Source organism: Lampris incognitus, chromosome 3 (genome assembly GCF_029633865.1).
Source record: "Lampris incognitus isolate fLamInc1 chromosome 3, fLamInc1.hap2, whole genome shotgun sequence".
In the NCBI taxonomy this organism is placed as follows: domain Eukaryota; kingdom Metazoa; phylum Chordata; class Actinopteri; order Lampriformes; family Lampridae; genus Lampris; species Lampris incognitus.
Window position 1 is genome coordinate 108,084,707 of NC_079213.1, and position 18,440 is coordinate 108,103,146.

General features: G+C 43.7%; 1 protein-coding gene across 1 annotated transcript; it reads right to left on the reverse strand.

Annotated features, from left to right (window-relative positions):
* Positions 1-1,720: 1,720 nt before the first annotated feature.
* Positions 1,721-3,688, reverse strand: rgs16 (regulator of G protein signaling 16). Its single transcript, XM_056276669.1, has 5 exons — positions 3,548-3,688; positions 3,224-3,307; positions 3,033-3,094; positions 2,718-2,884; positions 1,721-2,529 (listed from the first exon to the last, which is right to left on the reverse strand). Exons 1-5 carry the CDS (start codon positions 3,589-3,591, stop codon positions 2,320-2,322), a joined length of 567 nt encoding a protein of 188 aa, XP_056132644.1. The 5' UTR covers positions 3,592-3,688; the 3' UTR covers positions 1,721-2,319.
* Between the last annotated feature and the right edge of the window lie 14,752 nt (positions 3,689-18,440).

Genomic DNA, 18,440 nt, shown 5'->3' on the forward strand with positions numbered 1-18,440 from the left:
CGTTGCCCAGACTTGGCGTCAGCCAAAGAGGAACCTGTCATTCTTACACTGATTGTGTCATATCTATTCATCTGATACAATGCGTTTTTGTCAACAGCGCGAGGAAACGAGAGAACCCAGAGGTGTTTACCCTGTTATATTTAAGGTTTGCTCACTGCCAGAATGCGTCAGACGAGCTAGGCGAGGAATCGCAGTGTGTAGGCTGGCATTCCAGGGTGAACCTTGTAACCCTAACCCTAACCCTAACCCTCTTAAATGTGCGCCTCTTGTCCTTGCACCGTCACTCACTGTAAGTGACAAATGCTTACACAAGACAACATAACATACAATATGCCGCACTCGCATCCATAAGATAAGGATGTCTGTGGGTTGCCATGGAGAGGGACAGTGCATTATGGGATGTTAATATGCAGCGGGTCTGGGTACCACCTGTTTTCCACCAGCTCCACTTTACCATGATAACATTTGAATACACAAAGCAGACGTTCGGTCACATTTTGTACTTTATACCTGCTGGTGAAACGCTGCTTACCAAGCGCTCGCCATTGCAACGTCTAACGTTTTAAGAACCACAGTTGAGATAATCAGCATTATTTAGCACTGACCACTTGCAACGCTATCCACGTAGCGGTTTTGGGGTGTTTTACATTAGTCTGCAGCTTGAAATGACTGGGCTTCGTTAGCTGCCCGTTAATGCTACGGCTGTTAGCTTGGCTGGCTGGTATCAGTTGCCGCTCCTCAGCCCATGGCAGTTTTATTGTCCTGTGTCACCCACCGTTGATAGTTTGAGCAAATATATGAGGCCAATAATGCCGCTTTATGGCTGTCCACACTACGCTGATGCTCTCACCCCATCCACAGTTGCTTCCTGTTTCCAAAAATTTTTTTTTTGTCTTTCTCAGGGGAACTGTTTTGTTTTTTGGGTTTTTTTTTTTCATCCAGCATCTGCAGCGAAAGCTGAGAGCTAACACCTACAGCCATTATCAGAGTTGCCCAGAATAAAGCCGACGGCAGTTTCCTGGGTGACTGGACCAACAGTACTGTATTATAACCTGCTCCGCAAATGAATGGCCGGGTAAGCAAATATACTCTGGCACTGGCCTCGCCAACAAATGCTGGGGGGGGGGGGATCAAATCAAACAATATGGACTTTTTAGGGTATTTGCACAATCACTTGTCCAGTAAATATAGGCATTTTGATTGTATAAATAAGATTATAGGGTCCCCCTCTTGTCTCCTATAGTATATGAAATCTTGACAGTTCCTTTTGGCGTCAAATGGTTATTCTCATGATATAAACACAAATTGGTGTTTATTGTTTACATGATACTAATGCTGATTATCAGTTTAATCAGATCACTAGTATATTGATTACCAGTAAGAGCTCTTTATATATACATATGTGTATGTGAATATCATAAATGTGAAAATAAGTATTGAACTGACATTCTTAAATAGAGTAAGTTGTCAATGTAATAAATAAATAAATAAACAATGATAATTAATGATAATAAATAAATAAAAAATAGAGTAAGGTGTAAAAAAAGTACATTTTTAAAAATAATTTTTTGAAATTTTTTGCCTTTTTTTAAAAATGATTAAATAGAGTAAGTAAACAGAGTAAGTAAATAGGGTAAGTAAATAGAGTGTTTAGGAGTCTAATTCAAAATAAACACATTTTGAGCAGTTTTTTTTTTCAAATAATTTATTTACTGTTTTGTAAAAAATACAACCGTAATATAAATATGACAAAAGTAACATGTCGGTTTTGCTTTTCTCATAAAAAAAATCCAGACATGAACAAACAAATACAGTAGCTGGACAGACAGTAATCCTCATGCCTGTTCACAGTGTCAGTAAACAAAGAAAAGTAAAGCGACACCACATATCACAAGTACACGAGAGTTCGTCCTTCTCCTATTTATGCCGTCGTCCTGTTGGATTGTCTCGCCATCTGCTGTGCATCACACATGAGACAGGCTGCTCACCCCCCCCCCCCCCAACATGTCTATCAAAGCTGCATGTGTCAGCCCCCCCTACAAAAGTCCACATAAAGTGTGTCTCTAATTTCTACCGCTATCCTCCTCTCTTTCACTTTCTCTCTATTTTCATCCTCTTTCAAAATTCTTCCCGGTAGTGATGTACCACCCTCATCTGTTGGGCGCCGGTCGCTTGGCCGGTCCTCCGTCTTTCACCTCGGTCAGGCCTCCTGATGCAGCGTTTATAATGCCATGGTGCCTTGCTCGTCTCCATCCTGCCTCGAGGCAAACACATCCATTGCCCTCATTTTTTTTTTTTTGTCATCTGTTCATTTCGTTTTCACGCCGTCTTCCCTAGCCGGGTCTGTTTGGTGGATTTATTGCTGGCTTGGAAGGCCAGCTCCCTGTACGCTGGAGAGCGCAGGAAGCGAGGGTAGCAGTCTTTGGCCATCAGCATGTAGATCTTGTGTTGGGCCAGGTCGAAGCAGGAGGATGAAGGTGACAGCATGTTGGCTTTGGTGATGTCACACGTCTCGTGGTCGATGTTGATCTAGAGAGGGAGAGAAATGCAGGTTGCTAGATTAGTCCATGTGACATATCCTGTCTGTCTGAGTGAGAGTAGGGCTACAGGGCACAAGGTGAGACTTATAATACTGACGGGGGGGGGGGCATCTATTTCTGACTTCAGGTTTGAGTCGAGCTCTGTTTTCAGTCTAAGAGGTTTCGGTAAGTCCTTACTTCTCGGGGAGCATCGCTGCCGATAAACTCGTCATAGATCTTCTGGGCTTTGGCGGGCAGCTTGGCGGCAGATTTGGTGCTCCTGTAATCCTCGCAGGCAAAGTAGAATGCGATGTTCTCTTCGCTGAACTCCGACACCAGGAAGGCCGTGAAGGCACACAGTCCATCTAAGAGAGAGACATACAGATAGGAGGAAGGGGTCAGTTATGGTGAACAGTGTGCCTTGCAGTGGTTGGCACATGTGTGCGCTTATGTGTCTACAGGCTTCGATGTGTCTGGAGGAAAATACCGAGGTCTCAGTTTAAGTTCACTTACATTTGCACGACAAGAGCTTTTCAAATGACTCTTTCCACTTCAGGCATTCTTCAGGGGTTGGACTGCAGATAAAGATGAGCTGAGGTTAGAATTAACGTTGCATTTTGCTGGACAATATAGTTTTGATAAATGTACAGTCTTACTTTTCATAGCTACAAATGAATGTGGCGAGTAAAATGCTCGAAGCCTACCTGTTTTTACCCATTTTGCAGCAAGACAGACGCCAGTCGGACTTCTGCAGGATGCTTCCCAGCCTTGCTTTCAGTCCCTTTGCCCTAGGAAACAAAAAAGAAAACACATTAGATGATTCATATACAGAATCTTGGTTCTCTGATAGCTAAATATTCCCTTTATCACAATCCAGAATTGACATGAAACAGGAGCAATGCCCATACTAAGAAAATGAGAACAGAAATTGACATTCTCTATCGTTTTCTTAAATTACCGTGACCAACATATGCATGAACATCAACACATGTGGGCATTTGCATAAAATTATCTTTTTTTTTTTTAACCTTTCTAGGCAGGAGCTGGGCAGTGATGTCAGTCCTTTGCACATGCTGCAGCAGCAGAGACGGGTAAGAGCCGGCAGGTAGACGGGTGGGTCCCTCACACAAGTGGTAATATATCCGTTTAGGAGAGATCTCTGCTGTGAGCGTGAGATGAGCAGTGTGTCTGTACTGAACCAGAGCACGGGGTTATATAAGCCTACATCTGACGCATCATTAGTCCGCCCGGCCAATCACAGCCGAGAGGCAGAGCGAGAGAGACAGAGAGAGAGAGAGAGAGACAGAGCGAGCGAGAGACAGAGAGAGAGAGAGACAGAGCGAGAGACAGAGAGAGAGACAGAGAGAGAGAGAGACCCACACACACAGAGACAGAGAGAGAGACAGAGAGAGAGACAGAGACAGAGCGAGAGACAGTGAGAGACAGAGAGAGAGAGCGAGAGACAGTGAGACAGACAGAGAGAGAGAGAGACGCACACACACAGACAAAGAGAGAGAGAGAGGCAGAGGCAGAGACAGTCATGATAAAATGGGTAAAAAGGGGGAGGATGGTCAAGGACAAGGCTGGGAAATGGCTGTCGGAGTGATAAAAGCCTACACTGAGCCATGTTGCTTGTGGGTGTCCCTGAAAAATGCCAAAGCAAATCTTTTTAGGGGGTTTAGTTTCCATCCGCTCCTCTGAAAACATGTGATTCATAGATGCAAAGCATACATATACATCACCATCCTGTGTGTGTGTGTGTGTGTGTGTGTGTGTGTGTGTGTGTGTGTACATTTTTGGAGTATACACGTGCTACCTACTGCGCGTGTAGCATCCTAGGTTATAAAATCCCTTAATGAAAGTTGGCTTGACTTGGGTTCACGTTTTCCTTTTTGGACACACAAAGGAGAGATAACTGAGCCTGTAAGTGGATTAATAAAGCAAACCCAGGAGGTAAACACATGGACAATCAACCTCTCTCTCGCAATATAATAAAGACATTAGTTCGAGGGAGTGATTCAGAGAAGGAAATGTGGTATTCGGCATGTTTAATTGTATTAAAACAGATTGGATGACGGGTACTGATGACAATGAACCGGACTGTTTTCCGTACGGCAAAACCGCTCTGCTCTGACGTGGCTTTATAACCTTTATTGTTTTTCAGGGAAGAGGAACCGTAAATGAGAAGAAAAGCGGGGAATTTGTGACAAAGCATCTCTTCAGCGCCACCAAAGAGCAAGTAAATAGACAATTGAATTAGGCGTGATGGGTTTTAAGTACCCAATTAAGCTTTTTTTTTTTTTTACATAAACCGGCTTGAACACTGCAAATGCCAACAAACAGCTCCACAAATGACGGTCTCAAACTTAAATTACACCCGACCACGATCGCTTTGAGAAAAACACGATCACACACCTGCAGGGTTACATAAGGATTTAGTCTCATCCGAAAGGATCAGTGGCGTGATGAACGAATGTTATTCCGGGGCCTCATTTTTACCATTACAAAAGGCCGCGGACCTTCATGGTTCAGTGCGCCAAAAAAATGGCTGAACTTTATTGAATACTTCAATTATCCATCTCTGGATCATTTCTGACAACATACCTCGATAGAGTCTACATTTATTTATTTATTTATTGGGACCCCCCCCCATTCTCACTGGTTGTACTTGGCCAATTACCCCACTCTTCCGAGCCGTCCTGGTCACTGCTCCACCCCCTCTGCCGATCCGGGGAGGGCTGCAGACTACCACATGCCTCCTCCAATACATGTGGAGTCGCCAGCCGCTTTTCCACCTGACAGTGAGGAGTTTCACCAGGGGGACGTAGCGCGTGGGAGGATCACGCTATTCAGCCCAGTTCCCCTGAACAGGCACCCTGACCGACCAGAGGAGGCGCTACTGCAGCGACCAGGACACATAGCCACTCCCGGCTTCCCACCCGCAGACACGGCCAGTTGTCTCTGTAGGGACGCCCGACCAGGCCGGAGGCAAGGTGGAGATTCGAACAGGTGGTCCTTGTGTTGGTAGGCAACGGAATAGACCGCCACGCTACCCGGACGCCCCCAGAGTCGAGTCTACATTTAAAACGGTCTCCGTGCTCTAGTTCAAAGATCAGTACAGCAGTATAATAGCACTTTTACTGTTTAGCTAACCAGATTGAACAACAAAATCAGAGAGGTTTTATTATTTTCTAAAGTGTTTAACAGCCCCCATCCATGGACTGCTGCCAGTGTGGGGGTAAATGCCTTTATAATAGAGCCCTATGACAGGCCCTGTATGTACAACCTGTATTTCATCTGAGGAAAAAAAGCAACTTTACTGGCTTACAGTAGTCTCAAATATATCTAGTCTTAAACTCCTAGTCCATTAACTTAATTTCCTCAATGCTATTCTTGGTTATTGTTAAGAACACATCCGGGGCCAAATGGTGTTGCTAAATGGGGCAGTAATTCAACCTTGGGACAACTCAAGCCACACTCATAGACCTTGTGCAATGAATAACAAACGTTGTACAGAGCACCATGATGTGCTTTATTTCCAGCTGTTGGCACAACAACATCATATGACATGTAATATGTCCATTATATATGCCTAAAAACAAACAAACCAGGGGTTACCTAATCTATCCAGCATCAGAACACTTACGGCTTGGTCGGGTGTCCCTAAAGACACAATTGGCCGTGTCTGCGAGTGGGAAGTTGGATATGGGTATTTGTCCTGGTCGCTGTGCTAGCGCCTCCTCTGGACGGTCGGGGCGCCCCCCCCCCCCGGATCGGCAGAGAGGGGGTGTAGCAGCGACTGGAACGGCTCACAAAAAAAAGAGCGGGGTAATTGGCCAGATACTACAATTGGGAGAAAAAGGGGGGGGGAATTGAAGAAAAAGAAAGAGCATCACAGCACTTGAGGAGGGTTCAGTTCCGTCCTTCATTACCAGGAAGTGAAAAAGACTCTTGGTGGTCTAAAAGGCCTCAGGGGAATGCAACCGCCCACTTGCGCACTCATCGCTGTGACGTCAGGTCACTCAGACGCCGTCTGCACTCCCATCAGCCCCTGTGACAAAGGGGAGCGGAAAGCGAATGAGAGTTTGAGCGAGAGAGGGGTTCTGCTCTTTGAAAGTCTGCTTTGAAAGGTGTAGAAGAACGAGTGAGGTTTCCAGAAGCAGCGAGATTACTGTCCTTGGATAACTAGCTGATATAAGAATTACACCCCCCCCCCACACACACACACACACACAATTTTCTTTCATAAGGGCTGTTTCTGTTATTCTGCTAACATTACCTGATGGTCATGAATTATAATAATAGTCTGGTTATAAAATCATGCGTTTCAGTCATGAAAATGTTAAAGGTTAAGGGTTAACACAGTAATGGTGGCAAAATACTGAATCCCAGTCCAATATATAGAAGTCCCTCTTACCTCTGATTTGTTGAAAATGACACGATCTAACTCCTGTAGGTGACTAGAAAGTTCTCCAATGACCATTTATTTGAATAATGGTATTAGACCTCAGCTTTTACTGAAGGATGTATGGAAATAACGAAATACGAGAGTTACACATTTTCTATTAACTTAATACCTCCATCAGACTGACATCATGACCAGGGTCAACACTACAACCAATGATTATTCTTTCCGAAAAGGTAAAGCAGAGTGTGACATTTCAGTTTTCTGACATTGTTGAATAGGCAGCCACGTGGGAATGGCTTTGGTGTCATTCCCAACTTTTCAAGATCTGGAAATCCATTGAAATCCATTGAACAAGCTCGGCAAAATAATGTTATATTTGCAGACTTACCCCACCTGTCCAGTAACCCTGTTCATCAAATCACATGGGAACACGTTTTTCCTTTTGGGTTATGTTATGAAAGTACCGATCGAGATTTGTTTCAGATTCTAAGAAATGCTGCGCCTCGTAACCGAATCAAATCAGAGTATTATCTGAACTTAAGCTCTTTTGTGTTGAACTGTCGATTTGATTAGCCGTTCCCTGTCCGCTGCATCTCTTGGAGATTTTCGAAGAAATACTTGTTTCCAAGAAATCCCTGTCTGGTGAACACTGAGAAACTGGCATACTGTACAAGCTGTAACAAACTGATCACCTGGTTACTTATAATAATAATAATAATAATAATCATTGTGTTTATATAGCACTTTTCTAGACACCCAAACGCTTCATATTGAAGGGGGTAACTCACCTCAACTGCCACCAATGTGTAGCACATATCACTAATCTATGATCTCACATACTCACAGATTCATTTAAGTGCTGTTGATCCTTCATATCAGATCTTTGGCATAAGGGAGGATGCTGTGGTACTTAAAGGTGCAGTCCGTATTTGTTGCACGCAGCGACTGTCCACCTCAGTTCTGCCGTTGTTTCGGTCAGATTTTATAAACATTGTTTGCTTTATTACTTGTGAATGAGAAAACCAGCCAATGTTGTATTGATGCCACTCCCTTTCGAGCCTTTCAGACGTCCTCATTTCTCGGAACAAATACGCAACGTCGACCTGACGGCGACATATGTCATGTTTCTTGTTGTCAGTAGAGTGCTTCTGTTGTCACAGGATTCCACAAAGCCGCGACGGTGCCTGTACTTTTCATAATAATCGTCTTCTTCTTCTTTTGGCTTGTTCCCTGTTTCTCAGGGGTCACCACAGCGGATTTTATTGTTTCCATCGGTACCCTGTGAGGGCACAGCACCAATGGCGGCTGTCGTTAACCCGGGCCTTGACCAATCTGGTGTGGTCTTATCAATCCATATACTGATGTGGCAAAATTTTACGTTGAATGCCCTTCCAGACACAGCCACTAACCCTATGGACGGGGGCACAGGTAAAGCACTGGATGGCATCCCAGTATTCATGGACTTGCGCCCGTGCCTGTCGCCAAACTGTACCTTTATTAATAATGAATGTTATTATTACTACTTAATATATGAATTAACCTTAATTAATGTTAATAGACTATTTCACAAATTGGTTAATTTTATCAGAATCAGCAAATACAGATGGTTCAATCAGTCATAAACAACGAATATTTACATTAATTATTGTTAAAATAGTTGTTCGTTGCTTTGAACTTACTCCAAATGCCCCTAATGTACAGTAATCTTAAGGACACCCCCACCAAACCAATGGAAACCAATACAAAAACATAATTTTATCTCAAATATTTCATGCCAGAATATTTAACAGAGGAAAAAAATAACCACATAACCATGAAATCCAGATAAATCAGAGATGACATTTACTTTTGTCAGTGACTTTAAAATGAAAGGTCGTATTTCACCTCTAGCTTACCTCATCTGGCAGATTCAAGGCCGGGACCAGTTAAGGACAACTAATTCACTGGTTCTGGTTTCACCTCAGCTGTCACAGTGCATCCGTATTGCTATCCAACGCCTCTGCATGTGGACTAAATCCTTTTTACCTTATGCAGCCTGAAATTGGAGGTTCTTTTTTCCCCCTTCTAATCTAAAACTGTCCATATGAAATCCGGCGAGGACTTTAAACTCAGCTCCATTTGGGCCCAGCTGTGATGAAGGGAAAGCTCACATGGAGCTCAGCTTGGCGTGTAGCTTTCAGAGACTGTCTCCGTTCAAACTCGCCGGTAAGACAAGAAGGGGGTTGATGGATTTAGCCTCTCCTTGAAGGATGCTATTACACTGCCCACCTTGAGGTATTGTCATGACAGAGAATATGGTGTGTAATGAGAATGAAATCCTGGATGCGTCTCTTTCACTCCAGCTGAGGAAAGCTGGGAGCAACCGGGGACAATAAGTCCACAGGCGGGTAATAAGAACAGTTTATTTGATGGTCAATTACAACCTGATGGCAACCTATTATCTGGTCAGGGGTCCTTCTAAGGTAAAGAACTTCCCATTAGCATAAAGTGTAGGCCATAAATCTGATTAATATGCATCTTAAGAACCAGAAGTACATTTTAAAATCCCGCTCTTTTTAGGAGATAATTCTCCACGGCTTTTCAAAGACAATTTCCATGACTTTAACTTGGACAGAAACATGACAACCACTGCTTAAGGAGTGGTTGCCACTAAATAATATGACCTTCAGAAGGTCATATTATTTAGTATTACTCTCTGATCACTGTCTTAGTCATCTTATCCCAACCTACAGGCAGAAACGAAAATCTGCAAAGCCTGTGGTTAGAACTGTGGGGGAATAGGTGTCCAGGTAGCGTAGCAGTCTATTCCGTTGCCAGCCAACATGGGGATCACCAGTTCCTATCCTCCTGTTACCTCCGGCTTGGTCGGGCGTCCCTACAAACACAACTGATTGTGTCTGCGGGTGGGAAGCTGGATGTGGGTATGTGTCCTGGCTGCTGCACTTGCACCTCCTCTAGTCGGTCAGGGCGCCTGTTTGGGGGGGGAGGGGGAACTGGGGGGAACAGCATGATCCTCCCACGCGCTATATACCCCTGGCGAAACTCCTCACTGTCAGGTGAAAAGAAACGGCTGGTGACGCCACGTGTATTGGCAGAGGCATGTGGTAGTGTGCAGCCCTCCTCGGATCGGCAGAGGGGGTGGGGCAGCGACCGGGATGGCTCAGAAGAGTGGAGTAATTGGCCAAGTACAATTGGGGAGAAAAAGAGGGGAAAGATAAAAAAATAAAATAAAAAAAATTGTGAGGAAATGTACCAATTAGTCAAAACTGGAGCTCCAGGCCTGCCTCGATTGCGCTGATTGGAGTGTTTTTGAAGCTGCATCTACAGACCCGGAAGAACTTACTGACACTGTGATATCTTACATCAGCTTTTGCGAGGACATGTGTGTGCCCACCAAAACTGTCTGTACTTTTAACAATAAGCCCTTGTTCAGAGTAAAACTCAGGCAGCTTCGTCAAGCCCAAGAGGAAGCCTCTAGGAATGGAGATAGTATCCGGTATAACAAAGCCGGAATACACTCACAAAGGAGATCAGAGTGGCTACTCTGAACAGTTGCAAAACAGGTTTTCTGCCAACAACCCATCATTAGTCTGGAGTGGTTTGAAAGACATTACCAACTACAGGAGACCACCCCCCCATGCTGCAGGGAACCATCAACTAGCTGACGACCTAAATGGGTTTTACTGCAGATTTGAAAAGCAAACTTTCACACCTCTCACCCTCTCTAGCCATATTATGCAACCAACTGCACTCCCTGCCAGCCACTCTCCCCTCCCCACCGAACCCCCACCTGCACTCAGGATCTGTGTTGAGGATTTGTGTCAGCTTTTCCAGAGACAGAAGACCAGAAAGGCACTGGGCCTGGATGGCATGTCACCCTTCTGTCTTAAAGTCTGTGCTGACCACCTGGCCCCCATTTTCACACTGATCTTTAACAGATCAGTGGAGCTGTGTGAAATCCCCTCCTGTTTCAAGAGCTCCACTATCATCCTGGTCTTCAAGAAACCCCGTATCACAGGATTAAATGACTACAGGCCCATTGCCCTTAATATCTGTGGTCATGAAATCCTTCAAGAGACTGGTGTTGGCCCACCTGACGGAAATCAGGGGCCCTCTGCTCGACCACCTGCAGTTTGCCTACGGAGCAAAAAGGTCAGCAGATGACACAGTCAACATGGGATTGCACTACATGTTCCAACACCTCGACTCCCCAAGGATACACGCGAGGGTCCTGTTTGTAGACTTTAGCTCAGCGTTCAACACCATCATCCCAGATATCCTCCACTCCAAACTTATCCAGTTCGCTGTACCAGCCCCCCATCTGCCAGTGGATTAAAAACTTCCTGACAGACAGGAGGCAGCTGGTGAGGCTGGGGAAAATCACATCCAGCACCTGGACAATCAGTACTGGCATCCCGCAGGGATGTGTGCTCTCCCCTCTACTCTTCTCCCTCTACACAAATGACTGCACCTCAGGTGACCCATCTGTTAAACTCCTCGAGTTTGTAGATGACACAATCATCATTGGCCTTATCTGGGATGGTGATGAGTTTGCATACAGACGGGAAGTTGATATCAGCTGGCCCTCTTGTGTGGCCATAACAACCTGGAGCTGAACATGCTCAAAACAGTAGAGATGACAGTGGACTTCTGGAGGAGTCCCCCAACACCCCCCCCCCCCACACACACAAACACACCATACTCAACAGCAAGGTGTCTATGGTAAAAACCTACAGATTTTTGGGTTCTGCAATCTCCCAGGAGCCAAGGTGGGCATCCAACATTGACACAATCATCAAAAAGGCCCAGCAGAGGATGTACTTTCCTCACCAGCTCAGGAAATTCAACCTCCCCCAGGAACTGCTGATTCAGTTCTACACTGCAATAATCCAGTCTGTCCTCTGCACATGCATCACTGTTTGGTTTGGTTTGGCCATCAAACAGGACAGGGACAGACTACAACAGACAGGTAGGTTTGCAGAGAAAATCATTGGTGCCAACCTGCCCTCCATTCAGGACTTATACACCTCCAGAGTCAGGAAATGGGCAGGCAACACCACTGCAGACCCATCACACCCTGGTCACAACCTGTTCCAGCTCCTCCCCTCTGTTAGGCGCTACAGAGCACTGTACCCCAAAACAACCACGTATAAAAAAAGTTTCTTTCTGTGGGCTGTCATTCAAATGAACGCTTAACACTGTCAAATAAATCCAACCATTTTGTATATACTGTGCTGCACATTGTACGTATACTAGTACGCTCTGTCATGTCCATCTACCTCAGGCATGTATGTAAGTAACCTGCTAACATTTATTTCAGCATCTGATATATTCTCTGCACCATTGCACTTTATCACCTCTTATTTTGCCTGTTTAAGTCAATCATTGTGTATATATCTGAAGATTGTTGTGTTGTAATGTTGCTATTCTATGTTAAGTACACTGAGAGAGCCACGAAACTGGTGTCAAATTCCTTGTACTATGTGCAAACCTACATGGCCAATAAACATGATTCTTATTCCGATTCTGATATTAACTGTCAGTAGACAGTCAAGCTTCATCAGTCTCTAAATGGACTGTGTACCTTTTCACTGCTCACTAAACATACCACCCAAACTTCAGACACTAGTGTGTAATCTCAGCAGCTAAAAATTTGGCGAGAAATATGAAATCTCAGCTAAAAATTACACCAAAATATTCTCCCTGTGTCTGTGTGGGTTTCCTGCAGGTGCACCGGTTTCCGCCCACCATCAAAAGACATGCATGTTAGGGTTAATACTCCTGTCTGTGCCCCTCCCTGACCAGGGTAATAGGAAAAGAACTGGAGTTGGTCCCAGTGCTCCTGTAGGATGGGTTAAATGCAAAAAACAAATTTCATTGTTACCTGTACAATGACAAAATAAAGTGGCTTTCTTCAGTCTTTCTTTCTACATTATTGTCCATTGTACCTTTGTAGAACATCAATAACAGTGTTTGTTTGCATATTGTGTGTTGCACAAGGCAATATGCAATGTATTGCATGTTGCATTGTGCATATACTCATTGTGCAGTACTCATTGTACGTATATACCTTTAAAGTAACTTGGACTGTTTTGGACTTTTTTGGGTTCTAAAATGGTATTATTTCAGGATTTCCTTGTTTTCCTTTTTAATTTGCGTTATCTCATAGACTTCCTTGTTCTGAGATCTTTCCTTGCTTAAGACGCCTTGCACAGTCACTGGAGAACGCCACCCAGCATGTCACTATGTTGTACTGCTTGAACATTCAAAAGCAACTTTCATGCCCAGAATTAAATTGTAATCAGTAGTATCTATGGTTAAGTGTATATTTAACAATCCACTTTTTTTCAAATGTTTTTTTATTTACATGTTGTACTTTTATGCATTGTCATGTTTGGTCCATAATGTAATGGAATCTAATGTTTCCATACATATTTTACATGTGGGTTCTTCAGAATCATAAACATTTTATTTGTCATTTCATTTTCCCCAGCCCACAACAGTTCAACACAAAGACAAAAACACATCAAGAACTACAAGCACACATATATCCAAACTAACACATATCTAAACAAAAAAGAAAAAAAAAACCCACTGTTCAGGAGAACGAACGCCAGCCGGGATGACTCAGAACTGCTGGTCTACACGGACTAGCAGTTAGCTTAGCCTGCCCCACTTCCACGTCCTGTCAGACCGCCCTCGGTGTTTGCTCTTTGGGCGCAGCTCCGGTCAGGGCTGTAGTCCTTGGGCCCACTGGGCCAAGCTCCCTCAGCCGATCCAACGCTAGCTGTCTCAGCCAGACACCTTCGACACACCGCCCCGCACTCCACACGACGACACTAAAAACACAAGTCAAGGCTAGGCGATGCTGCCGCCAGACCACCCTCGGGAGTTATCGGAACTGCCGGTCTGCATTGGCTAGCAGTTAGCTTAGCCTGCCCCGCTTCCACATCATGTCAGACCGCCCTTGGTGTTTCTTCTTCGGGCACAGCTCCAGCCAGGGCCGTGGTCCGTGGGCCCACAGGACGCAGCAGACCAAGCTCTCCCCGCTGATCCAGCGTCAGCTCTCCCAGCCACCATCTTCCCACACCACCAGAGGTTATGTTATGATACTTCCTGCATTTACTTTTTCTTTGTGGTGGAAGAGGTCCTCTTGTACAACTCCTGCAGGGGGCAACATAAATGACAGGCCATTTTTATGGCAACTAGCATCAATTAGCAACTATTAGCATCTGCTGTGACTATGTCACTGCCAACGAGGAAAATAAATAATGACAGGTGGATTTGGATCATGGGGCAGGGATGATATAATAATGATAATAATAATGATAACAACAACAACAACAACAACAATAATAATAATACATTTTATTTGTTGGCGCCTTTCAGAGCACTCAAGGACACCTTACAGAACACAGTTAAAAAACAAGCAGCACTGTATCAGACAGCATAAATCAAAACAAAGCAGGGTAGACAATAAAAAGTTGACACAACAGATAATTATAAAATCATCATCAGCACAAAGCTCAATGAAGCGTGGATCAGACTGAATATGCCAGTTTGAAAAGGTGCGTTTTGAGATGGGATGTGAAGGTTGAAATAGAGTCAATGCTGTGAATGTCTTGTGGGAGAGAGATCCATAGGCGGGAGGCAGAATAACTGAAGGCCTAGTCCCCATGGTGGTCAAGTGGGCCGATAGTGTAGTGAGTTGGAGAGCAGAAGATCTGAGAGTGCCGGAGGGCGTGTGGATATGAAAGAGTTTGGAAAGGTACTAAGGAGCTGGGTTATTAATGGCCTTAAAGGTGAGGAGCAGGATCTTGAAGTCAATACGGTATTTAACAGGGAGCCAATGGAGTTGCTGAAGAACAGTTTATGAGGACACTTGAGGGAAAGACCAAAGAAGACAGAATTACAGTAGTCAATACGGGATGTAATCAAGGTGTGAATGAGTATGGTGGGGCTGTTAGGTGTAAGTGACGGGCGAAGATGATTAATATTGCATAGGTGGAAGTATGCAGACCGAGTCACATTGTTGATGTGGGCTTCAAAAGACAATGTGCTACCCAGGATGACACCCAGACTCTTCACCTGAGGCGATGGAGGAACTATAGAATTGTCGGTAACACTTTAGTATGGGGAACATAAAAAAACTTAATTACTAGTGAATTAGTAATGATCAAGATGTCACTTTAGTACCATATTCATTAAGTGTTAGTAAGGGAGAATAACTCTTCTTGTGGTACTACCACCTTATGAAGGCCATACTAAGCAAAGCATACTGAGATGGTACTACTAATAAGCAATACTTCTGAGGTTATAGAGGGAAAACTCATAGTTAATGGCTTACTGGTTGTATAATAAGACCATGCAGAATACGGCATTACTGAGTACGTAATAATGACCAATTAAGAGCCAATATGTTGCTAATTTGCATGCTAATAAACACCTAATTAATGGTGACTACGTTCCCCATACTAAAGTGTTACCGAATTGTCAATAGTCAGAGAAAAACTATTAGGTTCAGCCAAAGTAGATTTAGTACCTACTAAGAGGGCCTCGGTTTTATCACGATTAAGTTTGAGGAAGTGGTATGAAAACCGGGATTTAATTTCCAGTAAGCAGTCAGAAGGGGAAGTGGGTGAAAGAGTGGAGGCTGATATGACTTGTTAATGTGAAGGAGCTGTGCAGATTTCAGTCATACCTCGCTGACTCAGGCCTCTGGAGATAGTCTGTCAAAGCCAAGCACTTCCCAACAGAAGTCCCCGCTATATGCATTAGTAACATGCATTTTACCGTATCCAGACTGGGCAGACCACATTTTCATACGTAAAAGGACAAAATAGACTAAACATTAACGCTGTATGAGTGTACTTGAAAGCTCAACAACTTCTCCACTCTGGCAGTGTTGGGATTACTGGAAGGTCATGAGAGAGGAAGGCAATAAATATCTGGTTGTCCGGAAGTTTATTCCACCAACAAAGTCACAGACGTCTCCCGAAGTGGGCTGAATTAAAAAAAAAAAAGAAAGAAAAAAAAAATCTTGTACAGCATGTGTCACAGGTCAGGAAGGTAGGAAGGTTGTGTTTCAGCGTTTGTGTGTATGTGTATTTGTGGGGGAGCAAACTTGACGGTGGAGGGTTATGAGCGTTATTTGCAAGGCTCAGCGTTTTCGGTTTTTACCGATTCTCACCGAAAAATACGCAGATTTTTCACCCAGATGTTACGTTTCCACGGATCCAAAAGTTGTTCCTGTTCGTGTGAGGTTATGTAACAGTGCCCTCTTGTGGCGAAATGCGGCGTGCTGGATGGTTTTGAAAAATAAAAACCGAAAACGCTGAGCCTTGGTTATTTGATATGCTGAATTGCAGTCGGCGTTCAATTCCTATGTGTTATAGTGGGTGCAATAGCACCAAGGCATTGTGTAATACAGTGGTTCTCAACCTTTTTGGGGTCCTGGACCCCCTGCGTATTTTTGATCTACCCTCAGGACCCCCTCCACCTGATCTTGGGGGAGGGGGGTTGCAATTTGATAGAAACAGTATAAACTGCATTTTAAATTGCATTATAGCATTTATTCACTCTTTGGGGCAAAAATAAGAGCTTTCAGTTGTAACTTAGATATAGTTAACAAAACAGAATTCTTATGCAGTAACTTTCAGATATATGTAACAACACAGAATATGTATTCAGTAACTTTCAGATATATGTAACAAAACAGAATTCTTATGCAGTAACTTTCAGATATATGTAACAAAACAGAATATGTATTCAGTAACTTTCAGATATATGTAACTAAACAGAATATGTATTCAGTAACTGTCAGATATATGTAACAACATAATTTTCATGCAGTAACTTTTAACAATGCAAACTGGAACGAGATCTCTTAAAATACAATAAATTTCACTTGTGAAACAGATGTAATTAGAGAAAAAAGTCATGTTACCCTTTATAGTTTAGGTAGATAAAGGTCTCAGTCACATTTGAGTAAAATAATCCTATTTCTATAAATGTCATAGGATCTTTTTTGTAAAGATATTTTATTTTCACGGACCCCTTGCAATTACACCACGGACCACTAGGGGTCCGCGGACCCCCCGGTTGAGAAACACTGGTGTAATACACCTTTCCGCCCGGGTGGTTACGGTTGGTTTGTCTTCTTCTTTGGTACTTACAGATCCTGAGTTGGACGCCAGCCTCCGTGAAACATTCTACCTTGATTCAACAAGTTTTTGTAAAGTAAAACTTTATTCCATTTTGCGATGTGTGCAAGATGGCGGGGAGTGACTATAACTAAATGGTGACACCCTTAGAAAAAAGAAGTGTGTGTCAGTACACTCTCGCTATACCTCTCTTTTGAACTAGAAATAAGGAAGAACGCTTTAGTACCACATTTGCTGCACTTGCGAAAGGTAAACTTGAGAATAGGGTACCCTTACTTGTGCTTTTACACTTGTTGCACCCTTGAATCCTTCCTTTGAGTCCGCTTTCAGTATTTCTGTAAATTGATCAAAAGTACGAAACGAAACGTGCTCTGTAATTCACAGCGCTTTACTGTATACTTTTAATTGATATACGCAGACTAAAAATGTACTAAAAAAAGACTCAACGAGTATGAGAGTACATCTCAGTCCCGACAGCATAAAGGTATACTTTTAGTTAACTTTAAGTACGCATACAAATATACTTCTGTAAACTACTAATAAGACACGTTAGCCCCTAGTTAACGGGTCTGACCCTTTAGCCGAGCGGTTAGTGACGCCGCCTTGTGGTGCAGTACACCCCGTATCGAATCCCGCACCGGGCAAGAAAATCACCGGTTACATTGGTGGCAGCGGCGGGATCCGGAAGTGTGCAGATCCTCAGAAGTCTCTTCGGAGCGCGGGAAGAACAAAGCGCGAGGGCGCGCTTCCGGGGAGGGTGACGATTGTAAACTACTAATAAGACACGTTAGCCTCCTAGCTAACTGGTCTGACCCTTTAGCCGAGCGGTTAGTGATGTCGCCTTGTGGTGGTACAGTACACTTCGTATCGAATCCCGCACCGGGCAAGAAAATAACCGGTTACGTTTCTGTGAGCTAAAAAGGGGCCAATTTAGTACTCACGATGAGTACATCTCAAGTTCCCTAAGGTTAGTATATTTTCATACTAAATTATACAAATATACCTTTTTTTTCATCGGGGCATCGAAGGAAAGGTTTTTTTTTGTTTTTGTTTTTAATGATTTCTCTTGTCATTATTGTTAAAAAAAGGGAAATGAAATAATGAATATTCCCTACAAGCAGCCATATCTGAGTAAGTCTACTAACACTTGTCTGTGAGTGTGTGCAGGTGTTTATGTTTGTGCGTGTGTGTGTGTGTGTGTGTGTGTGTGTGTATACAAGAAAAAAATGATTAAAAGAAGAAAAAAAACTATCGCCGTAACAGGTCAGTGCCACCGGAAGTGTCGGTCGCGTCTGTTTCCCGGCATAACAGCTCCTCTGGTTGTTTGTTTATTTCTGAAGGTCTCAGTGA